This window comes from Primulina eburnea, chromosome 15, assembly GCF_022965805.1.
Source record: "Primulina eburnea isolate SZY01 chromosome 15, ASM2296580v1, whole genome shotgun sequence".
Lineage (NCBI taxonomy): Eukaryota > Viridiplantae > Streptophyta > Magnoliopsida > Lamiales > Gesneriaceae > Primulina > Primulina eburnea.
In genome coordinates this window covers 31,471,114-31,493,367 of record NC_133115.1, presented here as the reverse complement: position 1 = coordinate 31,493,367, position 22,254 = coordinate 31,471,114, and the positions used below count along the sequence as shown (strand labels likewise).

Below are 22,254 nucleotides of genomic sequence, written 5' to 3'. Positions count from 1 at the left end.
CAAAAAAGTTTTTTTCTAATTTATACTATAACTATTGATTTTGTGAAATAATTTTGAAGTGGATCCTAAAAATAAACAGTATGACACATTACAATCACATTCACCTAAAATGTGCCCATCAGAGTCGGCAACATCAAAACAAAACGTTGCTATCCCAAAACTAGCTAACAACTTAGACTGTATATAATCGCCACTTAGCTGGCTTAAAGTCGTTAATTGTTGTAATCGTAGACTGAAAGCGTTAGTGTGGGCCTATAAAACAGCGATGCGCGATTGAGTATATGCCATGACATTGTCGTTACAATGGCTAGTGGCTAAGAATGTAATTTACATTTAAATTTAACTCGATCCAACCTAATCAATCTTAAACTCTTAATCAAATATTTAATGATTATATATTTTTGATTTAAAATGAGATTATGAAATATGTATAATATATGGATGAATTTTCTTTGTTTAAATTATATAAACAACAATGTTCTAAAAATGGTAGGTGAGTGACTACCTCGCTAGGCGGTGCTTGAGCGGTTTTTTAGGGAAAGCAAACAAATCACATTTTTGTTAGGCTTTTATTATGGATCTATAAAATAATTATATTTATTTTTTATTGGATTTTTAATTTAAAATAAAATATCAAAAAACTGTTTTAAACACACACAAAAAAAAAAAAAAGCCCTAACCACTTAGGACCGCCTAAAACCGCCAAGGAGTCTTGCCGCCTAGGCTGGCTGACTAGATCTTTTTCTAGGCGGTCGGCCGCACATAGCACCTAAAACGATTTTTAGAATAGATAAATAATAAATTGAATTTGAAATCACAAATTTCATTTGACTCAATACAAATACACATGATGTTCCGGATAAATATGATTCAGTATTCCGGATAACGTCGATTTGATGAACCAAATACCCAAACTAAGAGGTTTGGATGACATGTTCACCTAAAACCAAAGAATTAGCATTAGAAAGGGGTTGAAGGTGTGCTCCGACGTGTCTTCTCCAACGCTCAAGTCAAATACTAAAAAATATATATTGAAAGATGAATACAAAACACATTAGTTCAAATCATAAACCAAACATGATATTTATACCAGAGAAAATATATTATTTTGGTAAAATATTGAGATCAACACCTTAGATCCGGGGTTACCCCTACAAATTTGAATAAGCCCACTAGCCTAAAAGATACTCCCAGCAAAACAATGATGGTTTGTTTTGTCCTCTGTTGGGACATTGCTCTTTCGGGAACTCCGCCTCGTGGCCAACCTCAATACCTTAAGATATGTCACTTCCAAGGACCATTAGCTATTTGTGGCAAAGATAGATAATTGAAGGGTCTATTCACATGTCAAAAACAAACTACATTATCAGATACATCAGTCTTACTTATCTTAGAATTGTAGCTCGCTTAGCTCCTTAATCTTCGGGTCATACCGCGACCTCCCACCTTCCAATCTATGGGTTTCCATATCTTGGCTCCTTAGGCCCAAACCTATCGGGAATTTTGGCTTGACCGACCTCTCCAGAATCAACACTCTTGTTATCTTGTCCTTCACATCAATTAACGGCATGCAATGAAACTTAGGCAATGCATAAAACATATCACGATTCAATGTCCTCCATGTGAGGACCTATGCATGTAAAGCTTTTCAAACCGATCACATGCAATCGATCCACAAGCCCATCCAAGTTTGCTCCCATTTCTTTAAACATTAACAAAATTAACACACACACACACACACACACACACACATATATATATGTATGATACCCCATGATGAACCCATTACCCCTGGCACATCCCTAGCCCAAATAGAAGACAGGCCCATCAAGGGCCCAGGTATTCTCTTATAAATACCAGGTTTGATTGTTAATTCATTCATTCAATATTGTTTTCAGCAGCACCCTTAGCTGCTCCCCCAATATATCCTCAGTCACTGACTTGAGCGTCGGAGGGGCTACGCCAGGACACCCTCCTGGCCCCCTCTTAACAGTCTTTTTCTTGATTTCAGGCTCAGGGTCATCTTAAAGCCCATGTCTGAACTAGTGACGCTCGTTGGAATCGGACCCTATATTTCACGTGAGTATCAATGTATATGCATGCAATGTTAAAGATGAGTCAATTCTTCTTTAGTGAGTAGCGTGTTTGTTTCCATTCTTGTATTTGAGTTTACTTAGCATTAGTATAAATAGGAGGTAGTTACTTTGTTGTAACTGGATTTTTCCAGAAACTTTTCCCAATTCAATGGAATGATCGGAAACTTCCCCACATTTGGTTCCTCATTTTCTCTTCTTTTCATTCACGATTTCTGGTTTCAACATGGTATCAGAGCCAATCATTTCTTCTGATCTGCAGATCTGATTCTCTAATTCAATCGCGTACATTTTCGATCACTTTCTGTAAAAATTTCTCCGCTGCGATGGCTTCTGCTTCCGGAATTTCCCCAGCCGTGTTTGATATCTCCGATCCGCTGTATATTCTTCCATCCGACACACCAGGTATCAATTTAATTTCTGAGCAATTGGTTGGCGGTGACAATTATGGAATTTGGAGTCGCGCAATGATTATAGCATTGCGAGCTAAGAACAAGTTAGCATTCATTGATGGCAGCTGTAGTAGACCTGAATTGAGCTCGAATACACTGCTGCAATGGGAAAGGTGTAATGCTATCGTTCTGACTTGGATTATGAATAGCGTTTCGAAGGAAATTTTCAGTGCAATTGTCTATTCTACAGATGCTATGGTAGTATGGGCGGATCTAAAGGAACGCTTTGACAAAATCAATGGCTCTAGAATTTTTTCTTTGCATCGAGAGATTGGGAAATTAACGCAAGGGCAAAACACTATATCTACTTATTATTCAAGCTTGCGCCGACTCTGGGATGAGTACTCCTCACTCGTGGTTCTGCCTTCATGCTCTTGTGAGTCAGCCAAGAAATACTTAGAACATGATCAACAGCATAAGCTTCTCCAATTTCTCATGGGGCTAAATGAGAGTTATATGCACATCAGGAGTCAAATACTGATGATGAATCCTTTACCATCGGTTGGGCAAGCATTTGCCCTCATCTCACAAGAAGAGTCTAATAGAGGAATTCTCAGTACAAGCCTCTATCCTTGGTGAAGCTCCTAATGCAGCCTTTTATGCATCTCAAGAGACAAAGAAGAAATATTCTTGCATTGTGATCACTGTAACATGTCTGGACATACCAAAGCGAATTGCTACAAGTTAGTAGGCTATCCAGAAGGTCCTCAATTCAATAGAATGCAGGGGAGAGGTTCTGGCTACAATAATAACAGAGACCTGTATCAGGACAAGGCCAAACCGAGAAAACATACAGCTAATATGACAATTTCGGAGAATGAAGAAGCAACTCCGAAATGTGTACCTCAGTTCAGCTTCACATCAGAGCAATATGCTGCTATCTTGAAAATTCTGGACAAGGAGTCTAGTCCTGCTGCCACTTTGCTCCCCTCCGCAAATATGGCAGGTATGTTTCATCCATCTCCTTGCTCAGATTGGATTGTTGATACAGGAGCTAATGATCACATGGTTGGAAGAAATGCTCACTTGTACAATGTTGTGTCCTGTGCTGGTTCCAATGGGATTGTCCAACTGCCTAATGGTAATACGACTAGTGTTACACAAATAGGCTCAGTGAATATTACTCCCACAATTGCACTACATAATGTGCTATATGTGCCTAGCTTCCACTTTAACCTGTTATCAGTTTCCAAATTCACAAAAGACCATCATTGTTTCATCACTTTTCATCCCACCTTCTGTATTTTTCAGGACCTATGCACTGGGAAGATAATGGGGACTGGTAAAGTGAAGAATGGCCTCTATCATTTAGATACTTCCTGTTTTGATTACAAAGATGTTAGTTCTCCTTCTTTTCCTTCAAGTTCTACTGATTCTCGTTGTAATACCTTAGTTGCAAACTCTACCCATTTAAATGAATATACTTGACACCAACGGCTTGGTCATATTTCCTTATCAAGAATGAAGTTGTTACCTTTTCTGTCACATGATTTCACATTTTCGCATTGTGATATATGTCCCCAATCGAAACAAACCAGGATTTGTTTTCCTCAATCTAAATCCACTGCCACCACACATCCATTCCAAATAGTTCACATGGATTTATGGGGTCCCTTTCATTCTGCAACTTACAATGGTGAAAGATATTTTCTCACCATTGTGGACGATTTTACACGAGCCACTTGGGTTTATTTGATGCATTCCAAATTAGATACGCTGTCCATGCTTAAAGCTTTTGTGGCTCTCATACGGACCCAATTCTCCACACCCATTCAGGTCATTAGGACTGATAATGGCACTGAATTCTTCAACACCCAATGTACTACATTTCTTACCTCCTTGGGCATCATCCACCAAAGTTCCTGTGCTTACACACCCCAACAAAATGGAGTGGTTGAACGCAAACACAGACATATCTTGGACATTGCCAGAGCACTAAAGTTTCAAGCTTCGATGCCTTCCAAATTTTGGGGTGATTGCATTCTCACCGCTGTACATTTGATCAACCGCATACCCACTCCTCTCTTATCCAACAAAACACCTTTTGAGCTATTATTCCATCGCCCCCCTTCCTACTCACACCTTCGCGTTTTTGGTTGTTTATGTTATGCCTCTATTCTTCCTCGAGGCTCATAAATTTGCACCTCGGGCTACAAAATGCGTCTTTCTTGGCTACTCAAACACTCAAAAAGGGTACAAACTTCTTGATCTCGCTAGTGATAAAATATTCACTTCTCGGGATGTTTTTTTTCATGAAGCAATTTTCCCTTTTTCTCAACCAGCATGTCCTAACCCAATCTTCCTTCCACTCTCTTCTGTTGATAATCCCATTCCTGATAGTCCAGCTTCTCCTCATCGGTCCCCTTCTCATTCTGATGCTAGTCCTTCCTCCTTCATCCCACCATCAGTCCCTCAGCCTAGACATTCTTCTCGCCTAACTCGACCACCTATTTGGACACAGGATTATGTCTGCTCTTCCATTCAGTCACCCTCTGCTTCAATGCATTCTATTGCCAATTACATATCTTACTCTCATCTTTCTTCATCCTTTCAAACCTTTTTAGCTTCCATTTCCCATATTAAAGAACCTAACACTTACCATGAAGCAGTTGGTGATCCTCGTTGGAAATCAGCTATGGATGCTGAAATTGCCGCATTAGAAGCAAATAATACTTGGGAACTTGTCTCTTTGCCTCCTGGAAAATCTGTTATTGGAAATAAATGGGATTACAAAGTTAAGTATCATCCTAACGGGAGTGTGGACAGATTTAAGGCTCGACTTGTTGCCAAAGGGTACACTCAACTCCCTGGAATTGACTATCATGACACTTTCTCTCTTGTGGCTAAAATTGGCACGGTTCGCTGTCTTTTAAGCGTTGCTGCTATGATGAATTGGCCCTTGTACCAAATGGATGTCACCAATGCCTTTTTACAAGGCGATCTTGAGGAAGAAATTTACATGGCTCTTCCACAAGGATTTGGAAATCAGGGGGAGAAATCTGTGTGTTGTCGATTACTCAAATCCTTGTATGGGCTTAAACAAGCCTCAAGACAATGGAATGTAAAATTCGCATCCATCATGAAGGGTGCTGGTTTCAGTCAATCGAAACATGACCATTCATTATTTGTCAAGAAAGATGATTCGTTCATTACCTTGCTACTGGTATATGTAGATGACATTGTAATTTCAGGAAATCATGAAGAATCAATTCAAGCGCTGAAAAGGCACCTGCATGCAGAAATTCATATCAAAGATTTAGGAGAACTGAAGTACTTTCTTGGAATAGAGGTGGCCCGTTCTAAGAGAGGAATCTGCCTAAACCAAAGAAAATATGCACTGGAATTGATCTCTGACTCGGGACTATCAGGAGCCAAGGTTGTGGATACACCCATGGAACAATACTTGAGATTAACCACAAAGGAGTATGATGACAGTGCCAAACAAAGTGAATCTGTGGACGAAGTATTGAGTAATCCAGAAGAATATAGACGATTAGTAGGAAGACTATTGTATCTCACAATTACAAGACCAGACATATGCTTTGCTGTTCAAGCGTTAAGTCAATTCATGAGTAAACCCAAGAAATCTCACATGGATGCAGCCATCAGAGTTTTAAAGTATTTGAAAGGAGCACCAGGACTAGGAATTCTTTTGTCATCAGAGAAATCATACATGCTTGATGCCTACTGCGATTCCGATTGGGCAACCTGTCCAATGAGTAGAAAATCTGTTACAGGATATTGCATAAAGTTTGGGGAATCCTTAGTGTCATGGAAAACAAAGAAACAAACTACTATATCTAGATCCTCAGCGGAAGCAGAATACAGATCCATGGCTGCAACAACATGCGAGGTTATGTGGGTCGTTGGCATATTAAAAGATATGGGAGTGCAGCTTGATCTTCCAGTAACACTTCACTGTGATAACAAGGCAGCAATGCAAATTGCCGCAAATCCACTATACCATGAAAGGACAAAACATATAGAAATAGATTGTCATTTGGTAAGAGAAAAGATTCAAGAAAAACTCATAAAGACAAGTTACGTTCCGACAAATGAGCAAGTGGCGGATGTTTTTACAAAAGCTATAGGGAGAGGCCAACACTGCTATTTATTATCCAAGCTTGGTATGTTGAATATATATCAAGCTTGAGGGAGAGTGTTAAAGATGAGTCAATTCTTCTTTAGTGAGTAGCGTGTTTGTTTCCATTCTTGTATTTGAGTTTACTTAGCATTAGTATAAATAGGAGGTAGTTACTTTGTTGTAACTGGATTTTTCCAGAAACTTTTCCCAATTCAATGGAATGATCGGAAACTTCCCCACATTTGGTTCCTCATTTTCTCTTCTTTTCATTCACGATTTCTGGTTTCAACATGCAACAATGGAATCCTATGTTTATTTTTTGCAATTTCATTTATTTTTCCGACATTGTGCCGACATACCCAACCTTCCTTTTTCTCTTCCCTTCGGTTTGCGTTGACACATCAGTACACTCGATAAAATGAACTAAGTTGCCAAAAAATGAAAAATATAGTAATATCGAAATTTGACAACACGGGTTTAGATTCAAGAACTAACTATTAATTTAAATCATTTTCACTACCCCTAAAACCATTTTTCTTATTGTTATGCATCGTTCTCGATCCAATTCATGAGTTTTCCATTCTCAGAATTTTCATTTTCACCCCAAATAAAAAATAAATAAAAATGACCCACTTTATCAATTCTTCGTGTGCCCATCGGAACTAGCAATCAGCTCTATATATACATGAGATCCAGACAATAACTTAATTAAATAATGGTATACAAATTTAATTGCGAGTCGTTTCTCACTTAAACATTCTTATGATATAAATCAAAAAAAAAAAAAAAATAGAGCAAGCAAATTAATTAAGAACCCCAACTTACTAAGTAAAGAGAATTAAATTCTTAACAATTTTTTTTTATAATTTTTGTATCACATTTTATATAATAAAATGGAAAGTGAAGTGTGCAAATTAGAAGTGACCGGCCCCTCTTAATTTCTTGTTAACGGTTGATTAATTGCGATATTGTCGTAATAAAAGTATCCAAGATAAAATAATTAAAGTGGAGGTGCATGTACCCAACCATGACTAGGCATATTTTCTCAAAGTCAAAGATATATATCTATCTATCTATTTGTGTGTGTAAAATTAGACCAATATATATAACAAGTTACAAATTAATTAAAAAAATTGAACTAAAATTTTTAAACTATTAACATGGAAAACCATTGCTTTATTTACATTAAACATTTAACACAATAACATATAAACTGCACAAGACAATTATGTATAACAAACTTGTCCAACAAAATATCGATATGAAAAATCGAATTTACGACGATTTATCAAACGTTTAGATACTTTATCAACTTAAAAACTTCATGTTACTTTGACTGCGTGGCAATTGGTTGATGAAATCAAAGTAGAATTTCGCCTAAAAGTGGAAAGGTGATTCGTAGGTCCATGACGCCTACCTGCTCGTACGGTACCCAACGCAATGTGCTTCCATTTTTAATTTAATAAAACTAAAAATTATATACAGTAATTATTTTCATAATTTCTTCAAGAGGTAGGATTAATTTAATTTTTTACGTGAATAAATATTTCTCAATAACGACGTCTTTTGCTTTTGACGAGTGTTCTCCATACTCGAATGTTTTATCAAATAGGACAATTTATTCTTAAAATATTTTAAGAACTTCAAATATTTTAAGAAGCGTATTTTTGGAGAATATTCAAATGAACCATATTTTATTTTTGGAGATATGTATGTATTTATGCTGTTAAAAAATATCAAGATTTTTTTATATTTTGAGTATAAAGCGAAACTTAGAATAATTTTCACAAAAGGAGGATTTATTTGTAACATTTGCTGACAATAAAATTAGAGAAAGAGGGAAAACATTTTGATTTTTTAGGGTATTAAAAATTTTGTGGCAAAAATGATTTATTTATTTTCTGGAAAAACAGTTTTTATGACAAAAAAAAATGTACTTAGATGAGGTGTTTTTTAAAGAATAAAAATGTTTTAAAGCTAGAAGCCAAAAAATACATTTTTGGGTTTTCGTCGCTCTGTTGAAATCAGGGGGAAAAACCTTTTCCGCTATAATCTCCCAAATTTTTTTCCCCTTTTCTCAAAGAATAGCCCTTTGAAGACTGAAGTGTCTAATTTTATGATAAGGGAAAATATATTTTTGGTTTTATATATTTACTTTTTTTGCGATTTAATCAACTGTGTTATCAAATTTCAGTTATAATCATGTATCTTTCGATTTTTGACAGTTTTCGTCATTTTTCATCGAAAATGATGATTAGTACCATACAAGTCATAGTCACATCAGCGTCGTATTTGTATCATATAAGAGTCACATTAAAAAAGACTAATATGCTCAAAAAAAATATAATAATATATCCGATTAAAATTGAAATTTATAACAGATATGACCAAAATCAGAAATAGAAAAACACATATGACAAAAATATAATTTTCTTGTGTAATAATAATAAAGTTTATCATTCTTTCGAGTAAATATCTCGTGAGAAGGTCTCACAGATCTATATTCGTAAGACGGGTCGACCTGATCTATATCTACGGTAAAAAATAATAATTTGCATAAAAATAATACTTTTTCATAGATCGGGTCAGATATTTATCTCACGAATTTAACTCGTGTAACATACATATGAGTTTTATGTGCATTTTTGAATTGAGGGATAAGTTTAAATATACAAATCCAACATGAATACACGGAATTACACGAGATAGATTAGATCTAAACGTAACAATAATAATTTTATAATAATTGAAGACGATAAATTTAATTCAAGGTCAACACTCAATACATTGTTTTATTTTTTAAAGATGTAACTGGATTCCACCTTCCTAGCTCAAATGTCCCTAGGTCATGTTTGATCTTCTTCTTTAAAATGAGTATGTACCATTGAATGTACGTACTTTCATATTATTTGAGTTTTAGGTGATTAAATGCAAAAAACAAAACAAAACAAAAAAATGGTCAACGATCTTACTTTAATGGATCCATCAATCTTGCTATACTTAAAAGATATTTATAATTAATAAATTAAACGCTTGGGTAAATTGATTTCCGATAATATTATTGTCCATTTTTTCTCTAAACAACATGCATGATATATATATATATATATATATATATATATATATATATATATATATATATATATATATATATATATATATATATTTAAAAAAAATCATACAAAAATATAAGTAAGAGCTAGGAGTGGGAAAATATACCGAACATTTTTGTATATTGTATTTATCTTACCACAAAAATCGCAAATCCCGAATTTAACGGTATGCCGTAAATTTCGGTATGGTATGATACCATACCGAACTTATCGGTATCGGTTCCGAAAAATTCATATATTTTATTGAATAATAATTGATGCACAAAAAAAAAAAGCGAGACGAGTGAGATACGAGAGAACTAAGAAAATGTTCTGCCGAATTTCGGCCGTTTTGGTTATTTTTGTTGTTGATATTTTATGATTCAATTTACAAACTTGTTAAGAATGATAGTTTTTTGTTTTTTCACTAGTATTGGATTTGTAAACTCGATTTCTTTTCTAGTGATTATTTTGTCACGAGACACCGCACAAGTGTGTTTACTTGTGCATAACTATCTCCGTATTATTTTAAATTTTAGTTATTTATTTATGTGTTATATTATTCCGATACTTGTTGTGCTACAACATTCGAGACAACACTTATATCTGATACATACAATCCTTACTATTATGTTAAACAAAATAGTTTCAAAAGACATTTATATTTTCCGTATTTTTATGTTAACAGTGAAATAGTTGGATGTCATATATGTAAACTTATTTATACCAACACTTACAAAAGCCATCTATGTTAATTTATAATGACACTAAAAAATGTCACTAATAGTAATTTATAAGAACGACTCTTGATATGGGATGTGGGCTGGTGCGGGAATGATATTTTAAAATTTTCAGTAGTCTTGATTTTTATTGCAGGTTGCTAGTTTCGGCGGATACATGATGAAAACATTTTGACTCTTCCTTTTGCTCCAAGAGATTCACACAAAGCTCAGATTCAATTTGCACTTGAAAGAGGAGTACCAGCATTTATTGCAATGTTAGGAACTTGTAGACTGCCCTTTCCTGGTTAATTTCTCATTTGATTTCGTGCATTGTTCAAGATGTCTAATTCCTTTCACTGCCTATAGTAAGTTATTGCAGTCTTGTAAAGAAACTCTCCTGCACAAAGGTTCTATAAATCCAAAAATTTCTTAGTAACACAGGAAACTTGTGATTTTTCAGATGCGGTATATTTCTTGAAGTTGATCGGTTGCTTCGTCCAGGAGGCTACCTAGTCATTTCGGCCCTCTTTAGATGGTCTAAACGGGAAAAGGAATGTGCTGATCTTCAGGCAGTAGCTAAATCTGTGTGTTATGAGCTTATTATCGTTGATGGAAACACGGCCATTCGGAAAAAGCCTCCTGACAATTAATGTCTTATGAATAAAAATAAATTTGGAATTAGTAAGCGGAGGCTGTTCGAGGACATACATAACAAATACAAATGAATTTCGAAAACCATATATCATATCATGCATAACATGATTCTCATAACATGTCATCATCATAATCATAAACATAATTTTGGCCAAGGCACTGAGATTCATCTACTTTCCGTGGTTTACTGATATCAGTCCCAAATTTTTATTCCTCTAAGAGGGCGATGTCATATAACGGTTACAATCCACTGTGTAAGGGTCATAAACATATCATGCATATTGGGATTCTCACTCATATCAGTTGAATCCTCACAGTGCCCAAAACATAAAACATACGATAATCATATCAAGAAGGGGTAGAAATAGAACAACGGTGCTCGACCGAAACTTTCAAAAAGAAATAAATCGTACTTAACATATTTTAAAATAAGCCTACTTACCCTAGAATGGATTAAAATGTGAAGAACTCGGAAACCATAGAATAATCATGCAACCGACACCTCAAAAACGCAGCAGTACATATACCGAGAAATTACCTGCCTTATAAAATTCCTTACTCCTTATTGATCCGTTTGATCGGGCTTTAACTTTTACAGTACGTTCACTAGTACGTCAAATAAATTATGAACGGTGAAGATCGAATTTGAAAATCGTTTTAACCTGCTTATGGACAAAAAACCGTAGGTATGCTGTTCCACCTAAAATCTGAGTAGTTTTCTTGCGAAGGCTACAAACAAAAAATTACCCTTGGATTTGGCTGAAGTTTCGATATGTTATTCAAAACATATGAAAGCATATTTTGAACGGTGGAGATCGGATTCTAGCACCAGAGAGAGAAACAGAATTTTGATGATTGCAACAGAATTTTTGAGAGCAAAATTTCGAAAATTATAGGGAGAGTTTAGAGAGAATTTCGAAAATTTCGAATGTAATGAATGGTGGGAAATGTTGAATGGTATTATATGATGGTATATATAGAGGTTAGATGGATCTTACCATTAATTGATTGATATCCTACATAAATTCGCCGGATATTCTTCCATAAATATGAGATTATAACTTGTTGAGAAAACTGACTTGTCATCTAAATTCATCCTTCCCAAATCGGTGGAGTATCCAGCCTTCATTATACCGTGTTTTGTACTGGTCATTTCGAATATGTCATGATTGATTTAATATTTTATAGTGTATTATTTTTACAATAAAATAAATCGAAAATATTTAATTATTTACACGTCTATATTTAAGTAATTATATTTCTAAAACATTTTGTGCTCTCACACTTGATTGTTATATATGATCGAGGGACTACTTGGAATTTATCATGATTGGGGGGTCGACATTAGCTCGCGTTTTTATTTCCGACGTCTCTCTAGTACTCATTCATTTTTATATTCATAAAATATATGATATTATGTGCTTCTTGCTAACATATATTGTTGGCTAAGTAGTAAAAGTTCTTTCTTTTAAATAATAATCTTTGTGGATTATGATATGTGTTCTAATAGCAATAGCTTCACATTGTATCACATATTTTAAACTGTTGAAGCTTGTTTATGGCTGTTGCTCTCAGGTGTGAGCCTTTTTCCACATATCCTCGAACTATGATGTAATTCATGTAACTGATATATAATCTCTTACAAAGATCTCAGTTCTGGAAAGAACAAGTATGCTGAAGCGCTGATTTACACACATTTTTTACGTAAAATTTGGTTGCACTACTTGCAACCATTGTACATTATGATTGTCAATGTTCTATAATAGTTTCAACGTGTCATTTGAGCTACTGTACTGTCACTAACATTTATAGCTTTTGGTAATAACCTAGTTTGTGAGAAGTTTGAATTAATTATTGATTGCTGACTTCATGGGTTAATATATTTTTATTGGACTTTAATGAGTTTTTTCTCTTTGAATTTTAGATTAACTTGTGTACGGAAAATAAAATAATAAGGGATATTTGTGAAATTTCAATATTGACGTCACCATCTATATAAAATATTTTTCCAGCTATAACCCATCACTTAATCTATGCTTACTATTAATTAAATTTTTTTTATAAATTAATTAAAAGTTAAATCTCCTAAAATAACTAAATTTTGTTGTGTTGGTAAAGTTTTTACATACCTCACATCATATTCGTTTTTTCATCATATTTCTCTCATAGCTTTTTAATTTAAAAATTTGATCATTTCATTTTAAAAACTATTACATTCTCAGAAAATATTTCAGGACACCACGGTTGTTGACAAGTGTCTATCGGATTACTGGTTTACACACATTTAATTATATCTCAAAAAAATAATTATATAAAGGGGAAAAAAAATAAAATACATTACAGAAAAAGAAGAAAAAAATTCAGGGAGCTCAGCAGCGCCTGATCTCATCCCAGAGCAGATGATGCGACAGACCCAACCGTCGGCAATCGGCGCAACTTTCATCATCGCAAGCCCATTTGCACCAGCCGGGAATCGAACCCGGGTCTGTACCGTGGCAGGGTACTATTCTACCACTAGACCACTGGTGCTTGTTGGATATTGAGCTACAAACATTTATATATATTTTAAAATACTTTTCTAAAAAGGTTATTTAAAGAATTGATTTCAAGATTTTTTAAGTATCTACTAGTTTTTTATTTTTTTGAAATGAAGTATCTACTAGTTATATTTTTTAAAAATATATATATATATTTTGTCAAAAAAAATATATATATATATTTTGTCAATATATATATATATATATATATATATAATATTACATTCTTTTTTTTTGTAAATATAATATTATATTTTAATTTAATATATTAAAAAAGGAATGTCATATAAAATAAATATATTCATCTCGTGGTAAATATTCTTTAATATATATTTCTAAAATACCCTTTTATATTAATAACTACTGTTTGTATTTTGAAATTTCGTCTTCCCTGTAAGTAACCTATAATTTATAGTATATATAATATTCATTATTTAAGATTAATAAATTATATAATATGACGAATTTATGTAATTGATATTTCAAAAACTCACCGTCTAGCCAATTTTGTAAGACGGTTTTATGGATCTAATATTTGGGTTACTCATAAAAATATTACTTTTTATATCAAAAGTATTAATTTTTATTACAAATATGGTCCATGGACAAGAATGACTATCTCATAGATATAGATACGTGAAATTATCTTATAACATACCTGCTCTTTTGAAAAATGTAAGTTGATTCCAAAAAAACATGTAAGTTAAGTTGATTGTTGCCATGATGAATCCTTGATGTAGCTGAAGATTATATTTTAAATTTTTCTATGTTTTTGATTCAATTGTGATATAGAATATAATCCTATATAGAGAGTGATTCCGCTGATAAAAATCCAATGAAACACAGCATGACAGATATAAGTTGAGATCCGATTATGGAAAAGCTCAAATAATTTTTAGAATATTATCTCGAATGTATATATAACTCTTTAAAATATGGCAAAAACTTGTGTGAGACGGATCTCTTATTTGGGTCACCTATGAAAAAGTATTACTTTTTAGGCTAAGAGTATTACTTTTTATTGTGAATATGGATAGGGTTGATCCGTCTCACAGATTATGATCCGTGAGACGGTCTCACATGAGATTCACTCTTAAAATATTATGCATCTGAATATATAAGCATGATTCCTAATCCAACTAAGACAAATGACTATCGGATCAGTAAGTCAGTTTATAGCATAAAATCTGCGTGAATCTAGACAAATTGTTTGAAATTTGATAAAAATTTGATGATAAAAAGTGAGACCGTATCACAAAAAACCTATTTTTTTGAAAAATAACTTTTGGTATAACTCTTAGTTGGATCGAAGTTATTTTTCTGTATTGTAACATATTACTAAGTTGCAATCTACCAATACGGAACCGGAATTCCAGTTACAATCCCGTTCGCTATCTCGTCATCTGTCGGGGCCCTTATCCAGGGCCGCGAACAACTGGCTGTGCATGCCACCATTTTCGCCTCCGGCCTTCACCTTCACCGACAGATTGATAATCCCATTCTTCTCCCCGTTGGTGTCCCTCAGCCTGTAACTCAGGAAACTCAAATAATTCTCCGGCAAGTACCCACCCGCGAAATCCGTTACCGGGATATCAGCGGATCCTATGACCTTGCTGCCCGAGTGCGCCTCCACCGTGATGAAACGGACATGCGCAGGAAGCTCCATCTCCAGCTTCTGATTCCACGAAGGGTAACTCCCGCCTTCCGAATCCACACCCGTTGATACGGACTTCAGAGGGTCGGATTTCACGACGACAAACGCGTTTTTCTTCAAGGGTTTTTGTCGATTCTCGAGCAAACCTTCGGCAGATATGACGGTAACCTCAATCGCTTTTGACGTTCGTGGTTCCATGAGGGTGTCTGTTTCCAAGTTTTTAATCGAGAATTAGCATTTTGTGTGTGATAAATTTGGTCATCAAATCTAAATAATAATCAACGTAGGATTATGGGTGTTTTTATGTAGAGATTCTGAAGGAAGGCAACAGGAAAAAAGGTGGAAGGTGGCGGCGCGTATCATCTAAAGATACGGGGAACTTCCTCCATAAAAATGAAAAAATTGATAATCTCTACAAAAATATTAAACCTAAACTACAAGTAACAGACTAAGAGTGGAGTAAGTCTTCTATCAGACAGATCGACTCGTTACGTGTATATAATGAAAAATAATATTTTTAGTATAAAAAATAATATTTTATTAATTTGGGTCGAGTTGGAGATCGATCTTATTAAAATTAATTCATAAGACGGTCTCACAAAAATTTTGTGCTAAAAATGTACATCGAAAGTTCGATTTAGTTTATAATTGTAAATGGAGTAACCTCCTTATTATCGGTTTCAAATTTATGAGACGAATATGCTATTCGACCGATAAAAAATATTATTTTTACGTCAAACTCATTAGTTTTCGCTCTAAGGGCACCCATAGTAGTGGGTATTGTGGGTGCCATGTCATCCAAGTATTTGACACCACCAAATATTCACAATTGTGGCATCTTGATTTGTGTACAAAGTGAATAACCAGTTACATATTTGTAACCGGTTATTCATATTTTTTTTTTTCATTTTTTAAATATTTTTAATTAAACTTTCTAAATCATTCAAATATTTTTTTAATATTCAGAAATTTTTTTAATATGTTTTATAAAATTGTAAGTTATTTTATTTAAATGAAAATAAACTATTAATTAAAGTGACAGTGGGACCCATAAATATTTGATTGGTGAGATATTTGATTGTGAAATATGAGATATTTGAGTAGTGAAATATTTGATTGATGATGTGGACTATGAGACCCACAAATATTTGGAGAAAATACATCTACTACTGTGGATGGCCTAAGTATGGATCAAGTCGACGCGTCTTAAGAATATAAATATATGATACCGTATTTCAGAAGACCTACTAATGAAATACATTAATTATCATTTTCTTTTAAAAATCAACTCAAATTTATCTCTAATAACATCTTATCATTTTTTCGCGACGGTTTATTAACTGCTTACATTTAATCAATATCATCCTATTTCTTGAATTTTGAAAAAAAAAAAATCAGAAATATTCCCTATTAGTTACCTGCGGTTCAGATATCGCAATAGTTGGAGACAAATGCCAAGTTGTTAAACAAATATAAGAATTCAATGTTGGCGTGTGGTTGGTGCATGCATCATTAAATTTTGCCGAGTCTTTTTGACCTAGTTTCTCTGATTTTTCCATATTCATCTAACAATGAACATTGAATGCAGAATATTTCTTTCTATGTAACCTAGATGGCTCCACGTTCTCAAAATTGATTAAATCTTTCAGATAGTCTCACGAATTTTTTCCCACAAAACAAATTAAATTAATTCATATTTAAAATGAAAAATAACAATTTTAACATAAAAAATAATAATTTTTCATTATTTGAATCAAGTTAAATATCAATATCACAAAATTGATCTGTAAGACCATCTCACGAAAGCTTTTATGCTAAAAATTAAATATCTAATTTTTTTCGGGAGGAAAAAACATCTTTATGAATTGGTATACCTAACCAAGAATCTTCCATATTCCAAATTAACTATATATACCATAACATATATTGTCCAAACCCAAATGAAAACATAATTGACTAGAAAAGCCAAAGATAAGCTAAGCTATGTTGTGAAATTGGATGGCAAAGTCTAGGGAAAAACAGAAGCGACGATGGCTTGCACAAGTCTTAAGAGTTTGAATGTGCATGTACAAGAAAATTGAGAACTTTACGTTTGTTTTTACATCTATTAAATAATATTTTATACATTTCTAACAGAACCTCGAAAAGTTGGCTCATATATTATATATAATTTATATGTATATATATCGAAATTGAGTGCAAGTAATCAATTTTTTATGGTGTGTTATATGTAATATGGATTAAAGGACAACCTGACTAAATTTATTTTAAACAAACTATAAATTTGTATGTCAAGTCAAGTTGTTTAAAGAATTATAAGTAAATAAGAAGTTTAAATATTTGGATAAATAAGTATTTTATGATATGTGTCATGAATATATATTTGTGATATTAGTCGATCTATTTATATTTATAATAAAAAATAATATTTTATAATAAAAAAGATTATATATATAACTGTAGTGACGACGTTTAAAGCTTTCTGATCATTCACTTCATTCCAGCTTTGCCCTGCCCTCACTCCACCACCTTCCTACAAAATGGCTTCTTAACCACCTTCTTATCTTCGTCAAGCGGCGGAGTCACATTATATGAAGTTCGGGTGGTCTAGTTTTTTTTTTATAAATATTTTATAAATAAATTTTGGATTAGTTTGATATTAGTTCAAATAAATCAATTTAAAGTATTAAAAATTAAAAAACTTAAAATTCTACTTTAGATAGAAACTATTTCTGGCTGCACCCGTATTTCCCCTACCCCCAAACCACCTTCATCCAGTCCGGAACCATACCCGTACTTCCGGGTTCAAGTGTGCATCTGGGCAAACTGGGTTCTTCACAAAACTTGGGCGGTTGATACAAGAGAATGCTAAGAGTGACGTGGAGAAGACGAGGGATAATTTGGCTGTCATCGACGAGCTTTTGCTTTACTGGAAGCTATCTGATACTGACCGGTTTCTGGATGAGCTGGAAGAGGTTCGATCTTTCCATTTTCTGTTGTAATTTTGTTGCCAAATAATGCGTGAAGCTTTCTTGCTCGGATTCACGTCTTTAATTTCTTGCTTTGGCATTAAAGAATTGTCTGTTTACCTGGGACTGTTGTTTACCTGGGACTGTTCGGTGCTGATAATTTCACCAACTACAATTCTTCTGTATGCGGAGTTCGGATACTCATTTTATTATGCGATTGATACTGGTTTAGAACTACTGATGATATGAATTCAAGTTTCCGGGCTTGTATATTTTTGGATCAGTTTTATATTTCTTTTTCCATTTACTGTTAGGCATTCTTAGTGGCTGATTCGGTCCAAGGATTACCATAAAGATCGTGGAGAGCTTGAGGGATGATACATACGCTGGAAATCTCAAATCTGGGAGTGAAATTAAAGTAATTATTCTGATGCTAATCTCATGTAATAGCTTTATTTAGCAAGATTCTCTTCTTATACTTCAAGTATTATCTGACAGTGCAAGTATTTAATTATATGATGCTTTAAAGAGGAGCATATTTAATTTGTTAACTGCAAAGAGACTTAAAACCGAGCTCCGGCTTGATTTCAGGTCAGAACTGGTTCAATGAAACATTGTCTGTTGGCTTGTTTTGGCGTTCCATATCGGTCTCTGACTAAACTTTTATCATTTGAAAACCGGCTGTGATCATGGTGGTTGGTGTCAATGGAGGTGGGAAGACTACATCTCTAGGTAATCCTATGAAATTGATACTGGAATATATTTTTATAGTTTTAACATCTTTGGACGTCAAGGATGATGGCTTTTTTGCTTGCTTTTAGAAAAAGTTTTATTTGTACTTTTCACGTCCATGAAGTGAAGTGATTATAAGCAGAATCTTTATTCTAGAATCTTCTTGTTAGTTGAATTGGTCTGTAACTTATGGTTCAATCTTGTTCGAAACCAAAAATATATTCATAAAACAGAGTTGATATTAGTAAAAATTGATTTATGATGTATCTTCGGTACCATTGGTATGATTATATTGTGATTTAGAGAACTTTAACTACATGAAATATTTCCTAAAATAGTTATTCTAAGATTATTTCATCGTGTTGCAATCGTATTCTAAATTAAGAGAGATTAGTAGGAGTTTTTAATATTCTCGCATTGTGTATTAGATATAGGACTCATGATCGAATCAATTAAATACTATCTATATGTGTTTTTTTTAAAAAAAATTAAACACTATATTTTGTTGCATGCTATCTTCACTATATCTTCCAATAATTTTTAAAATCCAACAAATGTTAGCGTGCCAGAATAATTTTAATAGAACATCAATGCAATTATCGTATTTGTTTTTTTAGATTTTCTGGATTTATAGATTTTTTTTTAAGTCGTAAGACTGAAAAATATATGTGGTGCACTGTGCAGGAAAGCTTCCCAACAGATTGAAGAAAGAAGGGACCAAGGTGAGGTGTCTTTCTATCCTGTCCTGTCTTGTTTTTCGGGGGGGTTAAATTAGTGTTTCAAGATTAATCTTAATGAAACAGGGTTGGACTTTCATTTAATTTAAGCTTTCAGATAATGTAGTCCAGATGCTTTTATTTCACTTTTCATCACCTTACTTGTGGGTACCGGGGAGTTGTTCCTGCTCCTGCGGAAGAACACAAATTCATTAGCACTCTTACTCCATGGAAATTAGACGTTTATTCTGTCATATGCCCAACCCTGGCCTAAAAATAAGTTGTTTCTCATTTCTATTTGGCATACTTATAAAATTTTGCTAGGTGTTTTTGGCAGCTGGAGATACGTTTAGAGCAGCTGAAACTGATCAACTGGAGATATGAGCAGAAAGAACGGGTTGTGAGATTGTTGTTGCTGAAAAAGAAAATGTAAAGGCGTCATCAGGTAGAATATGTGGCTTCCGTTGTTACACAAGTGTTAAAAATGTAGTAAACATTTCCTAACTTGTGATTTTGAAGTTTTTCCCGTGTAGTTCTCTCACAAGCCGTAAAAAAGGGGAGAGAGCAAGGTTTTGATGTTGTTCTGTGCGACACATCTGGCCGTAAGTTTGGTACAGTCATGTTTTGGCTTTATGTTTTACAATTTTGTTGCTAATTAAAGTTTGGTACCGTCATGTTTTGGCTTTATGTTTTACAATTTTGTTGCTAATTAACAATTTTTCCTTTTCGCATTCTTATCATAATACAGGTTTGCACGCTAACTATGGCCTTATGGAAGAATTGGTAGCTTGCAAGAAAGCTGTTGGGAAAGCTATCTCTGGCGCGCCCAATGTCAGTATTCTTGAATTTCTGCTGATTTTTGTTGTATGGCTTAATGGCTGGTGGTGGGATGTTGAACTTCTAGTCGATATTTATGTAAATTACTTCACAATTTGCAGGAAATTCTGCATGCTTCCGCAAGCAAGAGAATTCAATGATGTAATGTATCCTATCCATGGTTGCCAACACTGTTTCAACATTTTAATTTTAAATGAACCCCTTTACCCCAAAGAAGAGAACTTTAAATATTCATGTATATTTACTCTATAATACAAGTTTATTGAGATGCACCCCTCACCATGAGTTCCCCTACATTCTTGAGTCTGCCCCAAACATATTGAATTTTCACACCTAAAAATTTTGTAGTAATTGTTTGATGCAATTTGAAATAATAGCTCATTGATATAGAACCTTGGGGTTTTGTCATGGCGAATCTTGTCTTGGATTAAAGAGTTTGATTTGATGATCTGTTTCAGGTTGTTGGAGTGACGGGATTGATTTTGACCAAACTGGACGGTTCTGCCAGGGGCGGCTGTGTGGTGTGTTCAAATTTCCATTTCTTGTTCTTTATCTCTTTCGGAAAATTGTATCTACCTACACTCTTCTACTCACATAAACCTACAATGCAAAATCAACACATCTACCTCAACTGATATTTAAAAATGCCAAAGATTTGGTATAAAATGACTACAAGGTACCAAAATGTGCCGAAGTGTCTATATTCCTTGTGGAGAGATGTAATCATGAATTTCGAACAAGGTTTTGCATAACTTGACATTTTTTAGGATGTCACATGCAAAATTCCATTATTCGTATTATAATGACCCCTAATTCTTTGTCCTTCAAATTTACGGGACACCATATCCTATATTCTACCTGCAGGTTAGTGTAGTTGATGAGCTGGGCATTCCTGTGAAGTTTGTTGGTGTCGGCGAAAAATTAGACGATCTCCAACCCTTCGATCCAGAGGTGTTCGTGAATGCAATCTTTCCTTGAAATAGTAAGATCTACATCATATCTGTACACAACACGAGGATACGTTGATAGTAGCTTTGTTCTTTGATCCAGTCAACTTCTGTGTTATCTGCCAGAACCTCGTTGTAGTTATTTTTCATGCTGCCTAAGGATGGATTATTGCTTGATATTCATGAATGAGAGTTGGACAAGGAATTCTGAGGAGTTTTCTTCACTGGGGAAGGTGGATTTGATCTAGCAACTCTCAGTGCGACTAGCCTTGGCACACGTTTTCCGTGATGCTTGATTTCACACAAATGTCAGAAAGGATACAACTTCGAAATAAACTCGAGAGTATGTTGTGGGGCGATCGGATTACCAAGATTGTGGTCGGATGAATGTATTTCCAGTAGCCTGAAATTTGTCGTGTACTGTATTTGATAGAAATAGTAAGAATTGCTTTATGCTTCTGCCTCTGGAAAATCATTGCGTAGGAAGCACATATTAGAAAGCTAAATTTTTTTATTAGAATACATATAAAGGTGTTCGATATTTGGAAGAAGACATGTTTTATTAAAACTCAAAATGATTAAAATTGGGCCGATATCTCAACCATCTTGACATCTTAGGTTTAAGATTATATTCAAGACTTTATTATAATAAAATTCTCTGGCCAAAATAAAATAACTAAAATTGATTAATAAATAATAAGTTGTGTCACACAACTAGCTAAATGAGCCGGGGAATTAGGAATATATGAGCAATATTTAATAAAG

At 34.0% G+C, this 22,254-nt stretch overlaps 2 protein-coding genes, 1 non-coding gene and 1 pseudogene across 3 annotated transcripts; 2 read left to right on the top strand and 2 right to left on the bottom strand.

Moving 5' to 3' along the window:
- Window positions 1-2,419: 2,419 nt before the first annotated feature.
- LOC140815649 (uncharacterized) lies at window positions 2,420-3,124 on the top strand. Its single transcript, XM_073174724.1, has one exon. It carries the CDS (start codon window positions 2,420-2,422, stop codon window positions 3,122-3,124), a length of 705 nt encoding a protein of 234 aa, XP_073030825.1.
- Window positions 3,125-13,555: 10,431 nt separating this feature from the next.
- Window positions 13,556-13,626, bottom strand: TRNAG-GCC (transfer RNA glycine (anticodon GCC)). The gene has a single exon. It is a non-coding gene; the product is annotated as a tRNA-Gly (tRNA).
- Window positions 13,627-14,914: 1,288 nt separating this feature from the next.
- Window positions 14,915-15,618, bottom strand: LOC140813819 (BON1-associated protein 2-like). The gene has a single exon (XM_073172569.1). It carries the CDS (start codon window positions 15,484-15,486, stop codon window positions 15,034-15,036), a length of 453 nt encoding a protein of 150 aa, XP_073028670.1. The 5' UTR covers window positions 15,487-15,618; the 3' UTR covers window positions 14,915-15,033.
- Window positions 15,619-18,022: 2,404 nt separating this feature from the next.
- Window positions 18,023-22,101, top strand: LOC140813817 (cell division protein FtsY homolog, chloroplastic-like; annotated as a pseudogene).
- The last annotated feature ends 153 nt before the right edge of the window (window positions 22,102-22,254 follow it).